Source organism: Rana temporaria, chromosome 9 (genome assembly GCF_905171775.1).
Source record: "Rana temporaria chromosome 9, aRanTem1.1, whole genome shotgun sequence".
NCBI lineage: Eukaryota > Metazoa > Chordata > Amphibia > Anura > Ranidae > Rana > Rana temporaria.
The window spans coordinates 183,165,919-183,192,762 of record NC_053497.1 but is presented as its reverse complement, the minus strand read 5'-3'; the positions used below and the strand labels follow the sequence as shown (position 1 = coordinate 183,192,762).

The 26,844-nt window shown below is 51.2% G+C and overlaps 2 protein-coding genes and 1 long non-coding RNA gene across 3 annotated transcripts in view; 1 reads left to right on the top strand and 2 right to left on the bottom strand.

The window, feature by feature from the left end:
* LOC120914632 (sodium/hydrogen exchanger 2-like) overlaps positions 1-775 on the bottom strand; it is a 51,498-nt gene extending 50,723 nt beyond the window's left edge. Inside the window, exon 1 of the mRNA XM_040325317.1 lies at positions 490-775. Within this exon, the coding sequence (XP_040181251.1) occupies positions 490-775 (286 nt within the window). The remainder of the gene's footprint in view (positions 1-489) is intronic.
* Positions 776-11,897: 11,122 nt separating this feature from the next.
* LOC120914373 lies at positions 11,898-26,789 on the top strand. Its single transcript, XM_040325058.1, has 7 exons — positions 11,898-12,045; positions 13,838-13,943; positions 16,820-17,011; positions 20,407-20,467; positions 22,887-22,948; positions 24,395-24,542; positions 26,427-26,789. Exons 1-7 carry the CDS (start codon positions 11,973-11,975, stop codon positions 26,535-26,537), a joined length of 753 nt encoding a protein of 250 aa, XP_040180992.1. The 5' UTR covers positions 11,898-11,972; the 3' UTR covers positions 26,538-26,789.
* The window catches only part of LOC120914374, a 23,927-nt gene continuing 19,313 nt past the window's right edge, over positions 22,231-26,844 (bottom strand). Inside the window, exon 4 of the long non-coding RNA XR_005743664.1 lies at positions 22,231-22,785. This is a non-coding gene — a long non-coding RNA (uncharacterized LOC120914374). The remainder of the gene's footprint in view (positions 22,786-26,844) is intronic.

Genomic DNA, 26,844 nt, shown 5'->3' with positions numbered 1-26,844 from the left:
CCGCCCACTCCGCCTGATCCGCCTGACGCCGCCCGCCCTCTCCGCCCACTGAATCCGCTTGCCCGATCCACCTACTGACGCCGCCTGCCCTCTCCGCCCACTGAATCCGCTTGCCCGCTCCGCCCACTGAGGCCGCCCGCCCACTCCGCCTGATCTGCCTACTGACGCCGCCCGCCCTCTCCCCCCACTGAATCCGCTTGCCCGCTCTGCCCACTGAGGCTGCCCGATCCACCTACTGACGCCGCCAGCCCTCTCAGTTGGGTTATTTTCACCAAATAAATACAGCAGAATACATTTAGGCCTAAACTTATGAAGGAAGATTATTTACAAGCAAAATTTTATAACACAAATTAAGAAAAACGCCTTTTTTTATTTTCCAAATTTTCTCTCTCGATCCCCACCCGGTGCCTATACTCTTCTATAACAATTTTGAATATAAAAAAAAAAATGAAGGTTTGGTTGCCTTTGTGCCCATTCTGGTTCTCTCACCTATCTTGGCGAGTGATGCCAACATAATCCATAACGTTATCTCCAGTGGGATTTTGACGTGTTCGTAGTCCATAGAGATGATCCTCAACCTGGAGGTAGCGTTGTGCTGGAGGGCGGCGGGGTCCTCCTGCGCCGGGTCGGTGTGCGCCCCCCGAGGAAGGGTCTCCCCCACAAGAGACGAGGCGATGAGGAGGGAGAAGAGGAAGACGATATTCGGAATGTTCTTCATCCTGATCGCTGCACAGACAGTGTGATCTGCAGACTCTACACTGGAGACGCTTCTCATCGTTCGGGGAATTGAGATGAAGAATTACAGGCGGCTGCCAAAAACACAAAGCCGTCCCCCCCCCCATGGAAAATTCCATTTTCATCCTATCCCTGAAATTATAAATATTCTCAGAAATCACAGTTTACTTTACAGAGAGGATAGAATTCTGTGAGATCGTCAATTCCTTCGTTGGATATTATATTCAGGGATCAGAAGGTTCATCCACAGTGCTGACAGGTCCATCACATGGCTTTGTTTATAAACTTAGGGTTAGCATTATCTTTGGTGTTAACAGTAGGGTTATAATTAGGGTTAGTAGAGGAAATAGGGTTACAATTAGGGGGAGTGTTTTAGCATTAGGTATAGGGTTACCAGTAGGGTTAGTGTTAGCGTTACCATTAGTGTTAGGGGTGGGGTTACCATTAGTGTAAGCAGGGGAGGGCTGGCAGCCTTAGGTCTGGGGGCCAAGTTCAGTCAATTGGCCTATTGAACTGCCGAATCAGCTCACCATCCATGGCCCATCTGTTTTTTCAATGCAGCCTCACCAGTGCAGCCAACTCCAGTGCCCATCAATGCAGCCTGATCACTGGGGCAGGTTACATGGGGTGTATGGGGGGGGTGTCAGCTATGGGTGTCAGGGTCTCTCACCACAGTGATATCAGCAAGTCCTTGCATGCCACGCCCTCCGGGGGGGGGGGGTAATGCTCCTGGTTCTGGGGTCAAGTTGCAGCCAGCACCCAGCCTTGCGTTCCGACTCCCTGGCACACCCTGCTTCCAAGAATCTGGTCTCCGGGAGTTGTAGTTTCCTCTGCGCTGCTCTGTTTTCCACCCGCCGGGAGTTTGAGCGTGGACTTCAACTCCCAGAATGCAACAGCTAGTGGTCGGCCGCCGTGGCCATGCCCCCGGCCCAACTTCCTAGACCAGAATAAAAAAAGAAAATGGTAGCGGGCAGCGGCTGCCGGCCATAAGTCAGGACGGCCTGGGAGGCAATTTCCACCCTGCCCCCCGGCCCAGCCCTCCCCTGAGTGTAAGTAGTAGGGTTGCCATTAGTGTAAGTAGTAGGGTTACCATTAGTGTAAGTAGTAGGGTTACCATTAGTGTAAGTAGTAGGGTTACCATTAGTGTAAGTAGTAGGGTTACCATTAGTGTAAGTGGTAGGGTTACCATTAGTGTAAGTAGTAGGGTTACCATTAGTGTAAGTGGTAGGGTTACCATTAGTGTTAGTGGTAGGGTTACCATTATGGTTAGTGGTAGGGTTACCATTATGGTTAGTTTTAGTGGTAGGGTTACCATTTGGTTTAGTGTTAGCGATAGGGTTACAATTAGTGTTAGTGGTAAGGTTACCTTTAGGGTAAGTGTAAGTAGTAGGGGTTATCATTAGGGTTAGTGTTAGTGGTAGGGTTACCATTAGGGTTAGCAGTAGGGTTACCATTGGGGTAAGTGTTAGGGTTACCATTAGGGTAAGTGTAAGTAGTAGGGTTACCATTAGGGTTAGTGTTAGCAGAAAGGTTACCATTATGGTAAGCACTGTGGGTAAGGTTAGTAGGGTTACCATTAATGTTAGTGGTAGGGTTACCATTAGTGTTAGTGGTAGGGTTACCATTCGGATTAGTGTTAGTGATAGGGTTACCATTAGTGTTAGTGGTAGGGTTACCATTTGGTTTAGTGTTAGCGATAGGGTTACAATTAGTGTTAGTGGTAAGGTTACCATTAGGGTAAGTGTAAGTAGTAGGGGTTATCATTAGGGTTAGTGTTAGTGGTAGGGTTACCATTAGTGTTAGGAGTAGGTTTACCATTAGGGTTAGTGTTAGTGGTAGGGTTACCATTAGGGTAAGTGTTAGTGTTAGGCCCGGTACACACGGGCAAACATGTACGATCAAACCGGTCCGTCGGACCGTTTTCACCGTACATGCCTACCAGAGGGCTTCTGTACGATGGCTGTACTAACCATCGTACAGAAGTCTGCGCGTAAACAATACGCGGGGCGTATCCGCGTCGTCGCCGCGGCGACGTGGGCGGGCCTGCCATTTAAAGGCTTCCACGCATGGGTCGAAGTCATTCGACGCATGCGAGGGACGGCGGGCGCTCGGACATGTACGGTAGGTCTGTACTGACGACCGTACGTGTCCGAGCGGGCAGGATTCCAGCGGACGGTTTTAAAACACGTCCAGGAATATTTATCTGCTGGGAAAAGGCCCGGCGGGCAAATGTTTGCTGGAATTCGGCCCGCTCGCGCCTACACACGACCGAACATGTATGCTGAAACTGGTCCGCGGACCAGTTTCAGCATACATGTTTGGTCGTGTGCACGGGGCCGTAGGGTTACCATTAGGGTAAGTGTAAGTAGTAGGGTTACCATTAGGGTAAGTGTAAGTAGTAGGGTTACCATTAGGGTTAGTGTTAACAGAAAGGTTACCATTATGGTAAGCACTATGGGTAAGGTTAGTAGGGTTACCATTAGTGTTAGTGGTAGGGTTACCATTAGTGTTAGCGATAGGGTTACCATTCGGTTTAGTGTTAGCGATAGGGTTACCATTAGTGTAAGTGGTAGGGTTACCATTAGTGTTAGTGATAGGGTTAGAGGGGGGGTTTTCCTCGCGCTAGGAGAATGAATATAAATGAATTTCAAATGGATAAGTGAATAAATAAATAGTGAGTAATTCCAGCAGCAACGCTAAACATGTGATATACACGCAAAAAGTAAAAAGAAAAAAGATGAGTTGCGCTAGGAGTCGCAACTTAATGCGAAAATAATATAAATAAATAAATGCATAAATGAATAAATGAATAAAGTGCTAGTGCAAAAAATAGCAAAAAAAAGGGATGATGCCCAAACAGTCATGGGAAAAACCTTTCGGGGTAATTACAACAATCTGCTATTTGGGACCAAACGCTTAAAAAACGTTGTTAGTCCATTAGAATTGCATACTAATCAATTGTTAGGCAGTCCAAAATGAGAGGGGAAATCAACAGCAGAACCCCAAAACATATGAATGTCCAAATAGATGGGCAAAAAACAGTTGCAGAGTAATAAAATGATCCAAATATTGAACAGCCTCTGGTCTCTGGTCAGAAGAAACATATATTCCCACCGAGAGGTAAGTAAGGGTGTGCTCTTACCAGATCCACGATCATAAAAAGCGTGTCGATCCACTCAGGTCATGGAGAAAACTCGGTCACAGCTGACAGGCAGAATATCCTCTCCAATGTGTTTAACGGCTCCACGTCCATCCGGCGAACAAACAACTCCTACTTGCAAACGGAAGGAGACAACAGGAAGTGAGAGGAAATCTACGCCAAGGAAGGGAAATTCTCTTCTGTAAGAGGTGTCTCCTGTCCACTGATGCTTTATCACCAATCCTTGTTTCAATGTATCTGGATAAAAACTCGCATATTCTATAGTATGAGGCGGCAGTGGAGGCGACCCGACGGCATTTCGTGTTATTCACACATCATCTTTGACCCCAGATGATGTGTGAATAACACGAAATGCCGTCGGGTCGCCTCCACTGCCGCCTCATACTATAGAATATGCGAGTTTTTATCCAGATACATTGAAACAAGGATTGGTGATAAAGCATCAGTGGACAGGAGACACCTCTTACAGAAGAGAATTTCCCTTCCTTGGCGTAGATTTCCTCTCACTTCCTGTTGTCTCCTTCCGTTTGCAAGTAGGAGTTGTTTGTTCGCCGGATGGACGTGGAGCCGTTAAACACATTGGAGAGGATATTCTGCCTGTCAGCTGTGACCGAGTTTTCTCCATGACCTGAGTGGATCGACACGCTTTTTATGATCGTGGATCTGGTAAGAGCACACCCTTACTTACCTCTCGGTGGGAATATATGTTTCTTCTGACCAGAGACCAGAGGCTGTTCAATATTTGGATCATTTTATTACTCTGCAACTGTTTTTTGCCCATCTATTTGGACATTCATATGTTTTGGGGTTCTGCTGTTGATTTCCCCTCTCATTTTGGACTGCCTAACAATTGATTAGTATGCAATTCTAATGGACTAACAACGTTTTTTAAGCGTTTAGTCCCAAATAGCAGATTGTTGTAATTACCCCGAAAGGTTTTTCCCATGACTGTTTGGGCATCATCCCTTTTTTTTGCTATTTTTTGCACTAGCACTTTATTCATTTATTCATTTATGCATTTATTTATTTATATTATTTTCGCATTAAGTTGCGACTCCTAGCGCAACTCATCTTTTTTCTTTTTTCTTTTTAGTGATAGGGTTACCATTATGGTTAGTTTTAGTGGTAGGGTTACCATTTGGTTTAGTGTTAGCGATAGGGTTACAATTAGTGTTAGTGGTAAGGTTACCTTTAGGGTAAGTGTAAGTAGTAGGGGTTATCATTAGGGTTAGTGTTAGTGGTAGGGTTACCATTAGTGTTAGCAGTAGGGTTACCATTGGGGTAAGTGTTAGGGTTACCATTAGGGTAAGTGTAAGTAGTAGGGTTACCATTAGGGTTAGTGTTAGCAGAAAGGTTACCATTATGGTAAGCACTGTGGGTAAGGTTAGTAGGGTTACCATTAATGTTAGTGGTAGGGTTACCATTAGTGTTAGTGGTAGGGTTACCATTCGGATTAGTGTTAGTGATAGGGTTACCATTAGTGTTAGTGGTAGGGTTACCATTTGGTTTAGTGTTAGCGATAGGGTTACAATTAGTGTTAGTGGTAAGGTTACCATTAGGGTAAGTGTAAGTAGTAGGGGTTATCATTAGGGTTAGTGTTAGTGGTAGGGTTACCATTAGTGTTAGGAGTAGGTTTACCATTAGGGTTAGTGTTAGTGGTAGGGTTACCATTAGGGTAGGTGTTAGTGGTAGGCCAGGTACACACGGGCAAACATGTACGATGAAACCGGTCCATACGGGCTTCTGTACGATGGCTGTACTAACCATCGTACAGAAGTCCGCGCGTAAACAATACGCGGGGCGTGTCCGCGTCGTCGCCGCGGCGGCGACGTGGGCGGGCCTGCCATTTAAAGGCTTCCACGCATGCGTCGAAGTCATTCGACGCATGCGAGGGACGGCGGGCGCTCGGACATGTACGGTAGGTCTGTACTGACGACCGTACATGTCCGAGCGGGCAGGATTCCAGCGGACGGTTTTAAAACACGTCCAGGAATATTTTTCTGCTGGGAAAAGGCCCGGCGGGCAAATGTTTGCTGGAATTCGGCCCGCTCGCGCCTACACACGACCGAACATGTATGCTGAAACTGGTCCGCGGACCAGTTTCAGCATACATGTTTGGTCGTGTGTACGGGGCCGTAGGGTTACCATTAGGGTAAGTGTAAGTAGTAGGGTTACCATTAGGGTAAGTGTAAGTAGTAGGGTTACCATTAGGGTAAGTGTAAGTAGTAGGGTTACCATTAGGGTAAGTGTAAGTAGTAGGGTTACCATTAGGGTTAGTGTAAGTAGTAGGGTTACCATTAGGGTTAGTGTTAACAGAAAGGTTACCATTATGGTAAGCACTATGGGTAAGGTTAGTAGGGTTACCATTAGTGTTAGTGGTAGGGTTACCATTAGTGTTAGCGATAGGGTTACCATTCGGTTTAGTGTTAGCGATAGGGTTACCATTAGATCTCTATGGTAAGTGACACAATGAAGTAATAATCACATCCACTGGACACACTCCGGACCCGGCAGAGAAATGCGGAAATATTTGTATTTCTTTATCATGTAATCAGAAGTGGAAGGTTGAGGTGGAGGGATCTCGGCTCGGTAATCTCGGAGTATTTTATTGGTACAATCAGAAGTCACAGGGGGGAGATAATAAACATTCTATAGACGATTCTTGTGCAATCACTGAGCGCGCTCCACACGCTCCTCCAGCAATGTGAGATTAGGAGGAAGAGAAGTTCTAGAATTATAAAGTACAAATGATAAGAAGATAACCTTTCCCTCTCTATCTCTCTATCAGTTGAACTTCGCAGGGCCGCCCCATGAAGAGTTCAGAGACCGAAAGCCCCAATAAGCTTTGCAGGGAGAAGAAACAGCCGGATCCCTGTTCCTAATCACAAAGAGTTCTGTGTTTTTGTAAACACAGAACTCTTGTCTGTGATTGGCCACAGCGGATCAGCTGACTCCGGACAAAATCATTGGCTGAAATTAGCTGCTAAACGTGCTCCCAAGGTCCCGATCTGGTTAATATGTTGCTCATTATATTATCCAGAATAAACCATCAGTGATCTCAGGAACATGATAAATCTGTTACTATTTACTTTGTTGCATTTTATTCCTGTGTGTAATCTTTTATTTCTCATCCGTTTGCTGGAAAAAAAAATAAGTAATAAAAACAATGACACACAAAGCACTCGACTTTGCCCTTCGTTTCATAAAGACAAAATACTGACACAGATCTGTGTGTGACAATCCGGGGATATTTATTGTGTCTGGCACCGCTGGAGGATCCGAATGTGCCGGGATTTTTACATCAGAGCCCCCCCCTATCACATCAGAGGTCCTCCCATCATATCAGAGCCCCCCTATCACATCAGAGGTCCCCCATCACACCAGAGGTCCCCCTATCACATCAGAGGATCCCCCACCCCATCACATCAGAGGTCCCCCCTATCACATCAGAGGATCCCCCCCCATCACATCAGAGGACCCCCCCCCTATTACATCAGAGGATCCCCCCATCACATCAGAGGTCCCCCCATCATATCAGAGGCCCTCCATCACATCAGAGGTCCCCCCATCGCATCAGAGGTCCCCCCATTACATCAGAGGTCTCCCCATCACATCAGAGGTCCCCCCATCGCATCAGAGGTCCCCCCTATCACATCAGAGGTCCCCCCATTACATCAGAGGTCCCCCCATCACATCAGAGCTCCCCCATTACATCAGAGGTCCCCCTATCAAATCAGAGGTCCCCCCCCTATTACATCAGAGGATCCCACCATATCACATCAGAGGATCCCCCCCTATTACATCAGAGGACCCCCCCCATCACATCAGAGGTCCCCCCTATCACATCAGAGGTCCCACCATCACATCAGAGGTCCCCCCATCACATCAGAGCCCCTCCTTTCACATCAGAGGTCCCCGCATCACATCAGAGGTCCCCCCATCACATCAGAGGTCCCCCCATCACATCAGAGGTCCCCCCATAAAATTAGAGGTCCCCCTATCACATCAGAGGTCCCCCCATCACATCAGAGGTCCCCCCCATCACATCAGAGGTGTCCTCCATCACATCAGATGTCCCCCATCACATCAGAGGTCCCCCATCACATCAGAGGTCCCCCCTATCACATCAGAGGTCCTCCATCACATCAGAGGTCCCCCATCACATCAGAGGTCCCCCCATCACATCAGAGGTCCCCCCATAAAATTAGAGGTCCCCCCTATCACATCAGAGGTCCCCCCATCACATCAGAGGTCCTCCATCACATCAGAGGTCCCCCATCACATCAGAGGTCCCCCCTATCACATCAGAGGTCCTCCATCACATCAGAGGTCCCCCCATCACATCAGAGGTCCTCCATCACATCAGAGGTCCCCCCATAAAATTAGAGGTCCCCCCTATCACATCAGAGGTCCCCCCATCACATCAGAGGTCCTCCATCACATCAGAGGTCCCCCATCACATCAGAGGTCCCCCCTATCACATCAGAGGTCCTCCATCACATCAGAGGTCCCCCATCACATCAGAGGTCCCCCATCACATCAGAGTTCCCCCTATCACATTCAGATTCACAAAGAGTTAGGCCGGCTTATCAGTAGATAAGCCGGCCTAACTCTGAATCTACGCCGGCGTTTGTTTAAGTGTATGCTCAAACAGAGATACGCTTAAACAAAGCTAAGATAGGACGGCTTGCGCCGTTCTATCTTAGCTTGCAATTTTTCTGCTGGCCGCTAGATGGCGCTTCCATTGCGGCCGGCGTAGATGATGTAAATGAGCTTGTACGCCGATTCCCGAACGTACGCCAGGCCGCGGCAGTCGAATTACGTTGTTTCCGTTAGGCCTTAGTTAGTCCTATGAGGTGGAATAACAATGTTAAAGTATGGCCGCCGTTCCCGCCGCGAGGTTCGAATTTTTTACGTCGTTTGCGCAAGTCCTCCGCGAATCGGGAGTTACGTTGTTTACGTACACGTTGAAATCAATAGGCCCGTACGGCGTACTTAGCCGCAATGCGCCCTGGGAAATGTAGGCGCCCGGCGCATGCGCAGTGACGAAAAACGTCAAAAAACGTGAGGTCAAGCCTCATTTCCATACAACACGCCCCCCTCCAACCAATTTGAATTAGGCGCCCTTACGCCCGCTCGGTTTAGGCTACGCCGCCGTAAATTACCAGGTAAGTTGATTTAGAATCATTACTAGCCTAAATAATTTACGGCGGCGTAGCCTAAATAGGCTAAGCTACGCCGCCCTAAATTAACGCCGCTGTACGTGAATCTACCCACTGATCACCAACTACAAGAAACGTCTGTCCTCTGTGCTTCCCAACAAGGAACCTCCCCCAACTACTAAGGAACCGCCTCCCCCCCAACTACTAAGGAACCTCCCCCCCCAACTACTAAGGAACCTCCCCCAACTACTAAGGGGGTCAAATACTTATTTTCCTCCATTTATAACATTTGTATCATGTGATCTCTCTGGAGTTTTGGTTGATCTTCTGTCTCCATCATATAAAATACACCTATGAGGAAAATGACAGACCCTTCATTTCTATGTAAGGGGTCTGCAGGGGATCAAATCATTATTTCCCCCCCACTGGATGTAATATAAAGTATAAGGTCAGCCAACTCCTCGGGACACACCCGGGAGATAATAATCACACGCAGAATAATAATAATCAGCTCGGGAAGAAATGATCATAAAACAGAAGAAGGAAGAAGAAGAAAATAACTGAGATTGTCGGGTTCAAGGTTCAGGAATGGAGAAGAAGGACAAAGTCCTGGAGATAGGAAAGTCCTCCGGCCTGGGATTCCAGGGAAAATATCACTACTTCATGTTACCCACAGTGTGAGATCCGCCCCCAGAGCGTGAGATCCGCCCCCAGAGCATGAGATCCGCCCACACAGTGTGAGATCCGCCCCCAGAGCGTGAGATCCGCCTCCACAGAGTGAGATCCGCCCCCACAGTGTGAGATCCGCCCCCAGAGCGTGAGATCCGCCCCCACAGTGTGAGATCCGCCCCCAGAGCGTGAGATCCGCCTCCACAGAGTGAGATCCGCCCCCACAGTGTGAGATCCGCCCCCACAGTGTGAGATCCACCCCCAAAGCGTGAGATCCGCCCCCACAGTGTGAGATCCGCCCCCACAATGTGAGATCCGCCCCCACAGGGTGAGATCCACCCCCACAGGGTGAGATCCGCCCCCACAGCATGAGATCCGCTCCCACAGCGTGAGATCCGCCCCCAAAGTGTGAGATCCACCCACACAATGTGAGATCCGCCCCCACAGTGTGAGATCCGCCTCCACAGAGTGAGATCCACCCCCACAGTGTGAGATCCGCCCCCACAGTGTGAGATCCGCCCCCACAGTGTGAGATCCGCCCCCAAAGCGTGAGATCCGCCCCCACAGTGTGAGATCCGCCCCCAAAGCGTGAGATCCGCCCCCACAGCGTGAGATTCGCCCCCAAAGTGTGAGATCCGCCCCCACAATGTGAGATCCGCCCCCACAGTGTGAGATCCGCCCCCAAAGTGTGAAATCCACCCCCACAGTGTGAGATCCACCCCCACAGTGTGAGATCCGCCCCCACAGTGTGAGATTCGCCCCCACAGTGTGAGATTCGCCCCCACAGTGTGAGATCCCCCCCACAGTGTGAGATCCGCCCCCACAGTGTGATATCCGCCCCCACAGTGTGAGATCCGCCCCCACAGCGTGAGATCCGCCCCCACAGTGTGAGATCCCCTCCACAGTGTGAGATCCGCCCCCACAGTGTGATATCCGCCCCCACAGTGTGAGATCCACCCCCACAGTGTGAGATCCACCCCCACAGTGTGAGATCCGCCCCCACAGTGTGATATCCGCCCCCACAGTGTGATATCCACCCCCACAGTGTGAGATCCACCCCCACAGTGTGAGATCCACCCCCACAGTGTGAGATCCGCCCCCACAGTGTGATATCCGCCCCCACAGTGTGATATCCGCCCCCACAGTGTGAGATCCGCCCCCACAGCGTGAGATCCGCCCCCACAGTGTGAGATCCACCCCCACAGTGTGAGATCCGCCCCCACAGTGTGAGATCCACCCCCACAGTGTGAGATCCCCTCCACAGTGTGAGATCCGCCCCCACAGTGTGATATCCGCCCCCACAGTGTGAGATCCACCCCCACAGTGTGAGATCCACCCCCACAGTGTGAGATCCGCCCCCCACAGTCTGAGATCCGCCCCCACAGTCTGAGATCCGCCCCCACAGTCTGAGATCCGCCCCCACAGTCTGAGATCCGCCCACTGCATCACATTTCCTCAGTCTCCCCTCCCCCAGTGATCAGACTGTACATTGTAAGTTTGTAGAGAGGGGAGGAGTCATTTCCTCAGTCTCCCCTCCCCACAGTGATCAGACTGTACATTGTAACTTTGTAGAAGGAGGAGGAGTCATTTCCTCAGTCTCCCCTCCCCCCAGTGATCAGACTGTACATTGTAACTTTGTAGAAGGAGGAGGAGTCATTTCCTCAGTCTCCCCTCCCCCCAGTGATCAGACTGTACATTGTAACTTTGTAGAAGGAGGAGGAGGAGGCAATTTTCTCAGTCTCCCCTCCCCCCAGTGATCAGACTGTACATTGTAACTTTGTAGAAGTCTTCCCTCCCCCATTGGTACCCCTGTGCTGTTGTCACCCATGTCTACACTCAGCCCTATCAGCACACATTACACTGAGATGTAGCAGAAGGATGAGAAAAAGGTAAAAACAATGAACCCCGTGGCTGAACTACAAGTCCCATCATGCCTCCACCTGTGGGAGTCAAGCTTGTAACTCTCAGCCACCTGCAATGCCTCCTGGGACTTGTAGTCCCCCAGCAGCTGAGCACCCAGACAGCGCACAGAGCAAACGAAACGCACAAGATCCGACCTCCAGCAACCCCTCAGGTGTGGGTGGAGTCAGACCTCCAGACTCCTCCCACATCGGGGTGATGATGGCGGAGGAGGAAACGATCGTCGTCTGGCTATGACGGAGGGTTAATCAGTAATCTGGGACTAGAAGGACGATTCATAAACGTCAGGAAGGGCGAGGAGGGAAGGTGATCGGCGCAGAGCAGGGATGAGGATCTCCGGGAGACTTTGTGTCGTCTTCGCTGCCGTTTGTTACTTTGTTGCTGAGACTTCCGCCCAACGTAAGAAAACGATTTCTTTTATAACTGAACTTCCCGTCCAATCAGTGGAAAGGAAGGATCTTTTGGGTCTTATGTGCTGATCGTCGCCCAAATACGGACCGATCTGCGTTTTCATGGCGGCAGAAATTCGCACCGGTGTCCAGCCAATGGGAGGGGGGGGGGGGGGGAGGGGTGTAATGAGGCAATGGAGGTATTATTACTATTCACCGATCAGACAGAACATTACGACCCCCGACAGGTGAAGTGATTATCTGGTTACAATCACACCTGAAAGAAAATTCTAAATAATAACTGACAATAACTATCAGGTGGGCACAGTGAGGCTGCAGATGGGTACAGTGAGACTGCATATGGGCACAGTGAGGCTGCAGATGGGCACAGTGAGGCTGCAGATGGGTACAGTGAGGCTGCAGATGGGCACTGATGATACAGGTGGGCACAGTGAGGCTGAAGATGGGCACAGTGAGGCTGCATATGGGTACAGTGAGACTGCATATGGGCACAGTGAGGCTGCAGATGGGCACAGTGAGGCTGCAGATGGGCACAGTGAGGCTGCAGATGGGCACTGATGATACAGGTGGGCACAGTGAGGCTGAAGATGGGCACTGATGATACAGGTGGGCACAGTGAGGCTGAAGATGGGCACTGATGATACAGATGGGCACAGTGAGGCAGCATATGGGCACAGTGAGGCTGCAGATGGGCACAGGGAGGCTGCAGATGGGCACAGGGAGGCTGAAAATGGGTACAGATGGGGACAGTGAGGCTACAGATGGGCACAGTGAGGCTACAGATGGGCAGAGTAATGGAACGTAACAAAAATACGAATTTATCCGAAGTTACGAATGATCCAAAATAACAAATGTCGTATCTAAACAAATGGAAGGGAACAAATGGGCACAGTGAGGCTGCAGATGGGGACAGTGAGGCTACAAATGGGCACAACGATGCTGCAAATGGGCACAATGAGGCTGCAGATGGGCACAGGGAGGCTGCAAATGGGCACTGATGATACAGGTGGGCACGGTGAGGCTGCAAATGGGCACAGTGATGCTGCAGATGAGCACAGTAAGGCTGCAAATGGGTACAGATGGGGACAGTGAGGCTGCAGATGGGCACAGTGAGGCTACAGATAGGCACAGTAATGGAACGTAACGAAAATACAAATTCATCCGAAGTTATAAATTATCCGAAATAACGAATGTTGTATCTAAACAAATGGAAGGCTGCAGATGGACACCGTGAGGCTGCAGATGGACACCGTGAGGCTACAAATGGGCACAGTGAGGCTGCAAATGGGCACAGTGAGGCTGCAAATGGGCACAGTGAGGCTACAAATGGGCACAGTGAGGCTACAAATGGGCACAGTGAGGCTGCAAATGGGCACAGTGAGGCTGCAAATGGGCACAGCGAGGCTGCAAATGGGCACAGCGAGGCTGCAAATAGGCACAGCGAGGCTGCAAAAGGGCACAGTGAGGCTACAAATGGCACAGCGAGGCTGCAAATAGGCACAACAAGGCTGCAAATGGGCAAAGTGAGGCTGCAGATGGGCACAGTGAGGCTGCAAATGGGCACAGTGAGGCTGCAGATGGGTAGAGTGAGGCTGCAGATGGGCACAGTGAGGCTGCAAATGGGTACAGTGAGGCTGCAGATGGGCATAGTGAGGCTGCAGATGGGCACAGTGAGGCAGCAGATGGGCACAGATGATACAGGTGGGCACAGTTAGGGGGATATAATAATACTGTGACAAATACAATCCTTTATTACAGACAATGTGTTGATTTTTTTTCAGCAAGCTGCGGGGGTGTGGCTGACTTTGGACGCTGCGACGGAGACGCGGGGGGCTTCTGTCCCAGCGGCATTCAATGCAGCTGCAAAGGTGGAAATGCGTTCTGCAAGTAAGTCTCATTGATCTCCCTCAGGGCTCCGGCACCTTCAGAACTGAATGTATGTAATGAAAGGGGTGGCGGGGTGTGGTGCTGGAGGGCCTATTGTTGCTGGAGAGGATCTAGTTTTGCAAAGGAAGAGGGCCTATTGTTGCTGGGGAGTTCTTCTGTTGCTCGTGGGGGATCTATGGTTGCTAGGATGGGTCTTATGTTGCTGGGGGGGATGTACTGTTGAGGAAGGAGGTCTTTGTTGCTGGCTGCTTGAGGATCTATTAATGTTGGCTACTAGGGAATCTATTGTTGCTAGAGGGGATCTGATTTTGCAGGGGGGGGTCTATTCTTGCTGAGGATGTCTACTGTTGCTGATGGGGATCTATTGTTGCTAGGGGTGGGTCTTATGCTGCGGGGGGGGGGGGGGTTAATCGTTGCTGGGAGCCATCTACTGTTAAGGGAGGGGTCTAATGTTGCTGGCTGCTGGAGGGTCTATTAATGCTGGCTGTTGGGAGACCATTGTTGCTGTAGTGGATCTATTGTATGCTGGGAGACCATTGTAGCTGTAGTGGATCTATTGTATGCTGGGAGACCATTGTTGCTGTAGTGGATCTATTGTATGCTGGGAGTCCATTGTTACTGTAGTGGATCTATTGTATGCTGGGAGTCCATTCTTGCTGTAGTGGATCTATTTTTGCTGGGAGTCCATTGTTGCTGCAGTGGATCTATTGTCGCTGGGGGTCCATTGTTGCTGCAGTGGATCTATTGTGGACAGGACCGCAGATAGAAATCATGGGGCCCCGTACAGTCTACCTGATGGGGCCCCCTTTAGCTCCGACCCTGGTCCCGCCCCTTGTCCCTCCTTAAGCCACCCCCTGGCTCCGCCCCTCCACAGATGCCATATTGTGCAGAAGACAGTGCCACCCATTCCAAGCCACCTGCCAATGCCATAATGTGCTGCTAACAATGCCACCCATGACGCTAATGCCATAACAATGTGCTGCCTGCTGACAGTGACACCCATGCCGCCAATGCCATATTGTGCTGTAGACAGTGCTCACTATGCCGCCAATGGCATAATGCCATTGGCTGCATGGGTGGCATTGTCTCTGCAGGCAGCACATAATGACACGTACCTTGGGAGTGAGCCTGACGTGCAGAGGGAGACCTCTCTTACCGTCCTGGTTCCGGGGTCACTGGGGTTGAGACAGTGACCGTAGGAGCACAGTGGGGTATGAGTGCCTGCAGAGTCTCTGAGATTGGAGATGAAGGCTAATGAGAAGGGCTGAAGCGCTGTAGGTGCAGGTCAGCTGGATGCAGGTCACCGGACGCAGGTCAGCAGGATGCAGGTCAGCGGACACAGGTCAGCGGATGCAGGTCAGCTGGATGCAGGTCACCGGATGCAGGTCACCGGACGCAGGTCACCGGACGCAGGTCAGTGGATGCAGGTCAGCGGACACAGGTCAGTGGATGCAGGTCAGCTGGATGCAGGTCAGCTGGATGCAGGTCACCGGACGCAGGTCACCGGACGCAGGTCAGTGGATGCAGGTCAGCTGGATGCAGGTCAGCTGGATGCAGGTCACCGGACGCAGGTCACCGGACGCAGGTCAGTGGATGCCGATTAACTGGTTAGCAGGATGCTGGTCAGCGGGATGCAGGTCAGCGGATGCAGGTGCGCCTGAGAGCAACATGCACATGCAGGTGCAAGTGACAGCAGGAGAGGAGTCAGACAGGCCAGGTCATACACGGATGATCAGTACAGACAAAAGCAGCAGGCAAGGAATGGTCAGATTTCAGGCTGGATTCGGCAACAGAGGATCTTGCAGACAGGTAAACAGAGCAGGTCAGGACTGGAGATGGCAGAGGAGTCAGAAAGCCAGGTCAGAATGATGCAGGTTCAGGATCAGGTCTCCGGATAAGATGCAGATCAGACAGCAAGGACACAGTGCTGCTGAGGGGTTTAAATAAGGCAGCCTGTTGCCAATCATTGGAATCAGTCTGCACTGTTAACCCTTAGGTGGCAGATCCCTGACACATGCGTTATGGCATTAGCGTCATGGGTGGCACTGTCTGCAGCACATCACAGCATTGGCGGCATGGGTGGCACTGTCTCTGCAGGCAACACATGCGTTATGGGTGGACGGTGGAGGTCTGGGGGGGCTGCGGTTAAACGTCTGTTAGGTGCTTGACAATGTTAAGGGACCCTGATCGGTCATTTTTTTTTTGTTCAGGTTGCCGGGCCCGGTACAACTGGGCCAGTTGTACTGGCCTATCAGCGGCCCTGATTATCGATGGGAGTCCATTGTTGCTGTAGTGGATCTATTGTGCGCTGGGAGTCCATTGTTGCTGTAGTGGATCTATTGTGCGCTGGAGTCCATTGTTGCTGTAGTGGATCTATTGTGCGCTGGAGTCCATTGTTGCTGTAGTAGATCTATTGTGCGCTGGAGTCCATTGTTGCTGTAGTGGATCTATTGTGCGCTGGAGTCCATTGTTGCTGTTGGGATGTTGCTCAGAGGTAGGTAGTGGGTTGTTTTTTTCAGTTTGTTTGGGCCCCCCAGAAATTTTGAGCACCAGCCGCCACTGGTACAAAGGGAGGTGTCCCAATACTTTTGGAAATATAATTAATATAATAACAGGCTCATGGCTCGTGGGGGGGGAGAGCAGAGCTGAACCAATATCTATAGATAATGTATAGACTTGGAGCCGATATAATAAATAAATATCATTGTTTGTGGTACATAAAAGGTACAGATCTTGTGAAAAGAGGCCTCCAGATTTGCCCAGGGCTGATATGAATTTCTGATCCTCGATGACATTGTTCCGGATACTGGAAAGGTATTGACTCCCATTCGTGCCTCGGGGAGGTGCTGACCATTCTCTTGGCTTTTTCCCTCCAGTTGCCCCAACTACAAAGGACCCAACACCGATTACTGGTACATGGGGGAGAAGTGTGACCACCTATGGAGTACGTGGGACCTGGTCGTCATGGTGGTGTTTCCCGCGGCCGCCCTGGCATTCGTGGTCGCTGTCGTAGCGCAATGGATTCACTTCTGCAAAACACCTAACAGCAAGACTAGCAAGCAGAAAAAGTAAGTGAACCTTTTTACTGGAGGAAGAGCGAAACATTCATCGGTTCAGTTAATTATAATTATTACCAAATAGAATTACATTTCCTCTGGGTGGCGCCATTTTGGATAATTATCTGCCAATTACAAAGCTGTGTCCTGAGCTGCTGACTAGGTGCACCATGCATTGTGCTGTGGACCGGTATTTCTCAACCAGGGTTCCATTTGGGTTCCTCTGGCATGCCGTGAGGAGAGGACTATTTGGTAATGGGGGACTCAGTGATCGGGGGGACCTTTGACGTGTTTGGGGGATCTCTGACATGATAGGGGGGCCTCTGGCGTCATAGGGGGACCTTTGACATGCTTGGGGGACCTCTGACATAATGGTGGGGAACCTTTTTACGTACTTTTGGGGGTCCTCTGACATGATTGGGGTACCTTTGACATGACTGGGGGACCTCTAACATGATGGTGGAAGGAACAGTGTAATGATTGGGGGACCTGGGACATGCTTGGGGGACCTCTGACATGATATAGGGACCTTTGAAATGAGGGGGAGATCTCTAATGTAATGGGGGGGCCTTTGAAATTATTGAGGGGCCTCTGACAGGATGGGTGACCTTTGACATGCTTGGGGGGCCTCTGAAATGATAGGGGGACCTTTGACATGAGTAGGGGATCACCAACATGATTGAGGGACCTCTGACATGCTTGGGGGACCTCTGACATAAAGGGGGGGGGCTTTGACATAATAGGGAGACCTCAGATGTGATGGGGCACCTTTGACATGCTTGGGGAACCTCTATATTGATGGGGGAGACCTTTGACATGATTTCGGAACTTCTATAATGATGGGGGAGACCTTTTACATGAGTTGGGGATTGCTAACATGATTGAGGGACCTCTGACATGATGGGGGACCTTTGACATGCTTGGGGGACCTCTGACAGAATGGATGGGGGGGCTTTCATATGATTGAGGGACCTCTGACATGATGGGGGACCTTTGACATTATAGGGAGACCTCAGATGTGATGGGGCACCTTTGACATGATTGGGGAACCTCTCTAATGATGGGGGGACCTTTTACATGATTGCAGAATCTCTGATGTGATGGGGGACCTTTGACATGCTTTGGGCACCTCTGACATGATGGGGGACCTTTGACGTGCTTTGGGGACCTCTTACATGATGGGGGGACCTTTGAAATGCTTGGGGGACCTCTGACATGATGTGGGGGAACCTTTTTTTAACGTGCTTGCAGGACCTCTGACATGATTGGGGGACCTCTGACATGATGGGGGAAGGAAGAAGTGACATGATTGGGGACCTCTGATGTAATGGCTTTTTGACATGCTATGGGGACCTTTGAAATGAGGGGGGAGATCTCCAATGTGATGGGGGGCCTTTGAAATGGTTGAGGGACCTCTGACATGATGGGGAACCTCTGACATGATGAGGGACCTGGGACATGCTTGGGGGACCTCTGACATGATGGGGGACCTTGGACATGATGGGGAACCTGGGACATGCTTGGGGGACCTGGGACATGCTTGGGGGACCTGGGACATGAGAGACCTGGGACATGCTTGGGGGACCTCTGACATGATGGGGGACCTTTGACATGCTTGGGGGACCTCTGATGTAATGGGGGGGGGGCTTTGATATGATTGGGGGGACCTCTGACATGCTTGGAGGACTTCTGACATAATGGGTGGGGGGCTTTGATATGATTGGGGGACATCTGACATGATGGGGGACCTCTGACATGATAGGGAGACCTCAGATGTGATGGGGCACCTTTGACCAGATTAGGGAACCTCTAAAATTATGGGGGGGGGGCACCTTTGACATGATTGCGGAACCCCTGGTGTGATGGGGCACTTTTGACATGCTTGGGGCACCTCTGTCATGATGGGGGCACCTTTGACATGCTTGGAGAACCTATGACATGCTTGGAGAACCTATGACATGATGGGGGCACCTTTGACATGCTTGGGGGACCTCTGACTTGATGGGGCACCTTTAACATGCTTGGGGGACCTCTGACGTGATGGGGCACCTTTGACATGCTTGGGGGACCTCTGACGTGATGGGGCACCTTTGACATGCTTGGGGGACCTCTGACGTGATGGAAAAAAACAAGAAGAGGGGCGCCTCTGAGTATGTATCATAAGAATAATTTAATAAACAATAACATCCACTCACATGGAGAACAGGTAAGTTGCATTCAAATCCGGTTGCTGGGCTGAACAGATGAAAGTGGGACTGCAAGTCACAGCAAGTCCTGTAAAGCTGGCACCACATCAGATCCGTGCAGGATGGAGTGGGATGGCTGAGCACAGCGTGGTTTTCTTCAGTGATCCAGACTTGGGCATATCCTAGTCTATCAGGAAAAATCCATCTGATAAGAATATGGGTTCCAGGTAAAAAGTGTAGTGGAGAGTGACAAGAGTCAGTGGTTATGGCAAGCCGCACTGTGGCTTTGGTGTGCACTCTGTCTCTGTAGATTAAAAGGTAAACACGGCCGTGTATTCAAAGTGAGACTAGAGGAGCATCACAGCACGGCGCCCGGCAATGACATCACACACATGCGACATGTTTCGAAGCTAGCAAGCCATTGATGGAAAAAAGGCCGCACCTCTTTTTCAAGCATCATCTGACGTGATGGGGCACCTTTGACATGCTTGGGGCACCTCTGACATGATGGGGGACCTTTGCCATGCTTGGAAGACCCTTGACATGATGGGAGGACCTTTGCCATGCTTGGAAGACCTCTGACATTATGGGGGACCTTTGACATGCTTGGGGGACCTCTGACATGATGGGGGACCTTTGCCATGCTTGGAAGACCCTTGACATGATGGGAGGACCTTTGCCATGCTTGGAAGACCTCTGACATGATGGGAGGACCTTTGACATGCTTGGGGGACCTCTGACATTATGGGGGACCTTTGACATGCTTGGGGGACCTCTGACATGCTTGGGGGACCTTTGCCATGCTTGGAAGACCTCTGAAATTATGGGGGACCTTTGACATGCTTGGGGGACCTCTGACATGCTTGGGGGACCTCTGACATGCTTGGGGGACCTCTGACATGATGGGGGACCTCTGACATGATGGGGGACCTTTGCCATGCTTGGAAGACCTCTGACATTATGGGGGACCTTTGATATGTTTGGGGGACCTCTGACATGCTTGGGGGACCTCTGATGTAATGGGGGACATCATGGAGGTGGTATGCATCCTTCCAGGCTCAGGTTTCCCATAGATGAGGGACATTTTCCTTTTTTATAGACTGGGAGGACTTCAGATTTTTTGGTGTAAAGGCCCCGCGACCGATAACAGGTTAAGAAACACATTGATAACTCGAGTGAAATCTGAAATATAACTTTAATATATCATTAATTTTTTCCCAGGAGTAATGAGACCGCCCAGGAGGAGCCGGGCCGGAACAGCCGCTCCATCAACGTGCCGATGGTAAGTACCGTCCTGGTCATGTGCCCTCTACCAGCAGATGAAGTCTTTGGACTTGTTTTGGAAGTTCTTCTACACATACAAAGTCGCCAATAGTCCTGAATTTCCCGGGACATTCACAAATTTTGGACCCTTGTCTTGATCCTAACGTTATGTGTCCCGAATTTTTACGTTTGACCCGGGCATCAGAATTTTTTGTGGCAATGAAGTGTTAATAGCGCCGCGTTAGAACAGCCTCGTATCCTCCCCCTACCCCAAGAGTATCCTCCCCCTACCCCAGAGGATCCTCCCCCTACCCCAGAGGATCCTCCCCTCCCTCATTTTGTCCTCCTTGTCTTCTATTGGACAAGGAGGACACATGCTCTCTCTCTTTTCCCTGATTTGCCAAGTATGGCAAGCGGGGGGCGTGGCTAGTTAAGTTACCACGCCAGCCTGCCCAGAAGGTTCGCCTGTGACTGCCTGGGAGGGACCGAGGAGAACAACTGGAAAGGGCACTCAGCCTGTGGTGCGGTGCGGCCCGGGGGGTGCAAACAAAAAACAAAATTCTGGAAAAAAAACACCCATCAATTGCAGCCTCTGTACCATCACACGCAGCCACTGTACCATCACACGCAGCCACTGTGCCCATCAAACGCAGCCACTGTGCCCATCAAACGCAGCCACTGTGCCCATCAAACGCAGCCACTGTGCCCATCAAACGCAGCCACTGTGCCCATCAAACGCAGCCACTGTGCCCATCAAACGCAACCACTGTACCCATCAAACGCAGCCACTTTACCCATCAAACGCAGCCACTGTACCCATCAAACGCAGCCACTGTGCCCATCAAACGCAGCCACTGTACCCATCAAACGCAGCCACTGTACCCATCAAACGCAGCCACTGTACCCATCAAACGCAGCCAGTGTGCCCATCAAACGCAGCCACTTTGCCCATCAAACGCAGCCACTGTGCCCATCAAATGCAGCCACTGTACCCATCAAACGCAGCCACTGTGCTCATCCAACGCAACCACTGTGCCATCAAACGCAACCACTGTACCCATCAAATGCAGCCACTGTGCCCCATCAAACACAGCCACTGTACCAAACACAGCCACTGTGCCCATCAAACGCAGCCACTGTGCCCCATCAAACGCAGCCACTGTGCCCATCAAAACGCAGCCACTGTGCCCATCAAAACGCAGCCACTGTGCCCCATCAAACGCAGCCACTGTGCCCATCAAACACAGCCACTGTGCCCCATCAAACGCAGCCACTGTGCCCCATCAAACGCAGCCACTGTGCCCCATCAAACGCAGCCACTGTGCCCATCAAACGCAGCTACTGTGCCCCATCAAACGCAGCCACTGTGCCCCATCAAACGCAGCCACTGTGCCCCATCAAACGCAGCCACTGTGCCCCATCAAACGCAGCCACTGTGCCCCATCAAACGCAGCCACTGTGCCCCATCAAACGCAGCCACTGTGCCCATCAAACGCAGCCACTGTGCCCCATCAAACGCAGCCACTGTGCCCATCAAACGCAGCCATTGTGCCCATCACACGCAGCCACTGTACCAAACGCAGAAACTTTGCCCATTAAAGGTTGCCACTGTGCCTCCCGTCTGCCCGACACTTACCTTGTCTCAGGTGGGCAGCGGGTGACAGCGGCGGGTGGTGTCCTCCATTTCTTCCTCGATGTCTTCTCCCGCCCGCTCCTCCTCCTGTCCTCTGCTGTGATTGGACCAATCCAATCACAGCGCCTGTCGTTTCAGCCAATCAGGTGACAGGTAACACAGACCCGGCGCACCCGATTGGCTGAAAGGGCGTTTAATGTTAGCAAAGCGAATTCCTTTGTTTTGCTACCACACAGCTGAGTGAGAAGCGAAACGCGCAGTGTGGCGCACGCTTCTCACATTTCTGGATGCCTATTAGAGCCGACGTCTCCAATCAGGAGCTTCCAAAGAACACCCCGCCGCTGTAATTTAGGTGCCCGGCGCCCGAAAAGGGGCCGGACACCTGAATAGGGGGTGTCAGCAGCGACCATAGAGAGATTCATGCAATGCACCAATCTATCTATGGGGATTAGAGTGGTGACAGGAGAGAGGGGGCGGAGCTCCTGCGCCCTTTATGGACGCACCGCCGCCGGATCCTGCTGCTACGGAGAACTCGCTACAACTTATAAGAAAGGTTGTTCAGCCCTGGAGTGGAAATGAAATATTCGGAAAATGGGTGTAAGTTCTGTGAAGCTCCATCATTGAGATCGGAATCCCACCTCTAATTTCCGATGGCGTCTTGTAGGAATCGCTCGTTTCTGATCTCCCGACGTCTCCACGTCCCCCTGAAAAGTAAAGTTTGTATTACGGATGAAATATGAATGACGAGTTCTCTTCTCTCTTTACTTTCTAATTTTTATTCTCTTCATTTATCTCCTTTCTTAAGTCCAACATCCCGCCGCAATCCCCGCAGAGAGCCGCAGCCTGGAGCGCCCCGCAGAGGACAAAGTAAGTTTTCTTTCTGTGATATTGGGGGGGGGGGGGTTTTTCTTCACCGAGGGGCACTAATGAAGCTGGACTGATGGGCACTGAGGAGGCTGCACTGATGAGGCACTGGTGATGGCTGCAGTGGTGGGCACTGACAGGGGCGGACTGACAACTCATGGGGCCCCTGGGCAATAGAAGACTATGGGGCCCCTGGGCTTACAAATGGCCACCACGCCAAGAGGCAGTGCAGAGGGTAGCTAAAATCTCGGGATTTTCACATCAAAAGCATGTCGGTTTCGGACATATCAGGGACAAATGTAAAAAAAACACCGGGGTAGATTCAGGTAGCAATTGCGTCTGCGTAACCATAGTTACGCAGCGCAATTGCTTACTTGCGCCGGCGTCTCGAATGCTCCTGATTCAGGAACCTCGTTACGCCGACTGCAGCCTAAGATATGACTGGCATAAGGCTCTTATGCCGTCGTATCGTAGGCTGCATTCTTACGATGGCCGCTAGGGGGCGTTCCCGTAGTGGTCAGCGTATAGTATGCAAATTGCATACTAACGCCGATTCACAACCCTACGTGAGCCCTGCGTACGCAGTTTACGTCGTTTCCGTTCGTCGGGTTCCGCGTAAGGCTGCTCCTGCTATTAGCAGGGGCAGCCAATGCTACGTATACCCGTCGTTCCCGCGTCGCAAAGTTTACATTTTAACGTCGTTTGCGTAAGTGAATCGTGAATGGCGCTGGACGCCATTTACGTTCACTTTGAAGCAAAGGACGTCCTTGCGACGTCATTTGCCGCAATGCACGTCGGGAAAGTTTCCCGACGGAGCATGCGCACTACGCTCGGCACGGGAACGCGCTTAATTTAAATGATCCACGCCCCCTATGGGATCATTTAAATTACGCGCGCTTACGCCGGGCATTTTTCCGGAGCGCTCACGCAAATTACGTGGCTACTGCTCCGTGAATGAAGCGTAGCGCAGGTAATTTACGGAGGCGCAGCGGCAAAACGGTACGAAAAGCGCAAAGCTACCTGAATCTACCCCACCAATTTTTTACACTGTCCCTGGTTTTACTGAGCTTGGAAACCCTGATGGGGCCCCCTAGTGGCATGGGGCCCTCGGGCAGTGCCCTCGGACTCATTGGTCAGTCCGCCCCAGAGGTGATCAAATACCACCAAAAGAAAGCTCTATTTGTGGGGAAAAAAAAGGACGTCAATTTTGTTTGGGAGCCACGTCGCACAACCGCACAATTGTCAGTTAAAGCGACGCAGTGCCGAATCGCTAAAAAGTGCTCTGGTCTTTGGGCAGCCAAATGGTCCGGGGCTGAAGCGGGTAATTCAAATATTTCCGAATGAAAACATTTATCAAACTTTGTAGGAAAATGTCTTTGGAACGAAAGTCACGTGTCTAATGTTCCTCGTCTTCTCATGATTTACCAGCATGTCTCTGTTTACCGGCAGTTACTACACCGAGGCGCCCCCTGCGGCTCGTAATGCAGATTACGCCGACATCAAACGTAAGCAGTCCCGGAATTTAGACAAACCGTCGTATGGATTCCCAGACCAGGACTATGACGTGGAGCCGCCACGCCAACCCCAGCAGTTTGCGGTAAGTCCCTGCACAGCCCCTTAAAAGAAACGGGGGGGGGGGGGTATGGGGAAGATGGGAGGGAAGAGGGATTGGCCAATTTATCCTCCTGCAGAATAGTCATGTGACCACAACCCACCAATGAAAGAACAGGAGGTTATAGGAGGGAATACGGAGGAGGCGGCTTTCTGCACCGGCCACATTGAGAGGTTGGTGGACACATTGAGAGGTTGGTGGACACATTGAGAGGTTGGTGGACACATTGAGAGGTTGGTGGACATTGGAGGACACATTGGGAGGTTGGTGGCCACATTGGGAGGTTGGTGGCCACATTGAGAGGTTGGTGGCCACATTGAGAGGTTGGTGGCCACATTGAGAGGTTGGTGGACACATTGAGATGTTGGTGGACACATTCGGAGGTTGGTGGACACATTCGGAGGTTGGTGGACACATTCGGAGGTTGGTGGACACATTCGGAGGTTGGTGGACACATTGGGAGGTTGGTCGCCACATTGAGAGGTTGGTGGCCACATTGGGAGGTTGGTGGCCACATTGGGAGGTTGGTGGCCACATTGAGAGGTTGGTGGCCACATTGAGAGGTTGGCGGGTTGGTGGACACATTGGGAGGTTGGCGGGTTGGTGGCCACATTGAGAGGTTGGCGGGTTGGTGGCCACATTGAGAGGTTGGCGGGTTGGTGGCCACATTGAGACGTTGATGACAAAAATCCGTGCGTAAACAATACGCGGGGCGTGGCCGTGCCGTCGCTGCGACGATGACGCGGGCGACGTGGGCGGCCTTGAAGTTTAAAGCTTCCACGCATGCGTCGAATCAGTACGACGCATGCGAGGGATGGCGGTCGGTCGGATGTGTCCGGTGAGTCTGTACAGACGACCGAACACGTCCGACGGACAGGTTTCCAGCGGACAGATTTGTTAGCATGCTAAGAAATTTTTGTCCACTGGAAACTGTCCGATCCGCTGGACAATTGTCCGCTCGGGCCTACACACGACCGGATCTGTCCCCGGAAACTGGTCCGTCGGACCAGTTTCAGTGGATAGATCCGGTCGTGTGTACGGGGCCTTAAAGGGGTTGTAAACCTTCGTGTTTTTCACCTTAAAGCATCCTATGACTTCAATGGGATGCAATACCGAATGCGGCCAGAGGTGAGGGGGCGCCAAAGAGCGCTGAAAATGGCTGAAAAAGGCCCAAGGACACTTTGGCTCGTGTTTCCTGCGCCCCTGTACCTCAGACCAAATGAGGTACTACAGGCAAACATTGGGTACATTGCGAACATTGGCCTGCAGTACCTCATTTGGCCTGAGGTACGGGGGGTACCTCAGGCCAAATGAGGTACTGCAGGCCAAAGTTCGGCTTTTCTCGGCTCCTGCGCCCCCGTACCTCAGACCAAATGAGGTACTGCAGGCCAATGTTCAGCTTTTCTCGGCTCCTGCGCCCCCCCCCCGTACCTCAGGCCAAATGAGGTACTGCAGGCCAATGTTTGGCTTTTCTCGGCTCCTGCGCCCCCGTACCTCAGGCCAAATGAGGTACTGCAGGCCTATTTAGCTTGAACACTCTCAAACCGAGTCAGAATAAAAAAAAAGTTGCTCGCAAATCAAAACGCTCTCAAACCAAGTTACTCTTAGACCGAGGTTCCACTGTATATGACAATATGTATGTCTCAATGGGGGGGGGGGGGGGTTTACTAAAACTTTAGAGAGCAAAATCTGGTGCAGCTCTGCATGGGAGCCAACCAGCTTCCAGGTTTTATTGTCAAAGCTTTATTGCGGAGCTGTCCCAGATTTTGCGCTCTCCGGTTGCAGTAAATCCTCCTGCTCTCTGTCTCTCGCTTGTTCTTTTCATACGTTGTCCTCCTCATCTGTGGTCCCCGTTTCATCTTCCTCCAGAGACCTGCAGCTGCTCCTCTTCCCCAGGCTGACTACGGACAGGGCGGCTCCGGCTGGGGGAACCGGCCCTTCACCTTCGGGCGTCCGCAAGTCAACTACGGCTATGAATAAGAAACGCGCGGTGTCTGTGACCTCGGCCGGTGTACGAGGACCCCCGGCCCCCCCCCCCCCCCCCCCCCCCCGGCACTACGGGAATGAACTATTGATTTACCAAACCGTCGCCGAATATATCCAGGAAGGACGATCGTTATAAAGAAAATATTTTATGACTGATAAATATAAATCTAAAAATAAAAGTTTATATGGAAGTAATGAAATGTGGGGAGCCAATTCTGAAAATTAAACACGGTGGTAAAAATCCTGCATTGGTTTATTAATGTCCAGACCTGTCTATGGAGACATCCCTGAGCACCGGGCA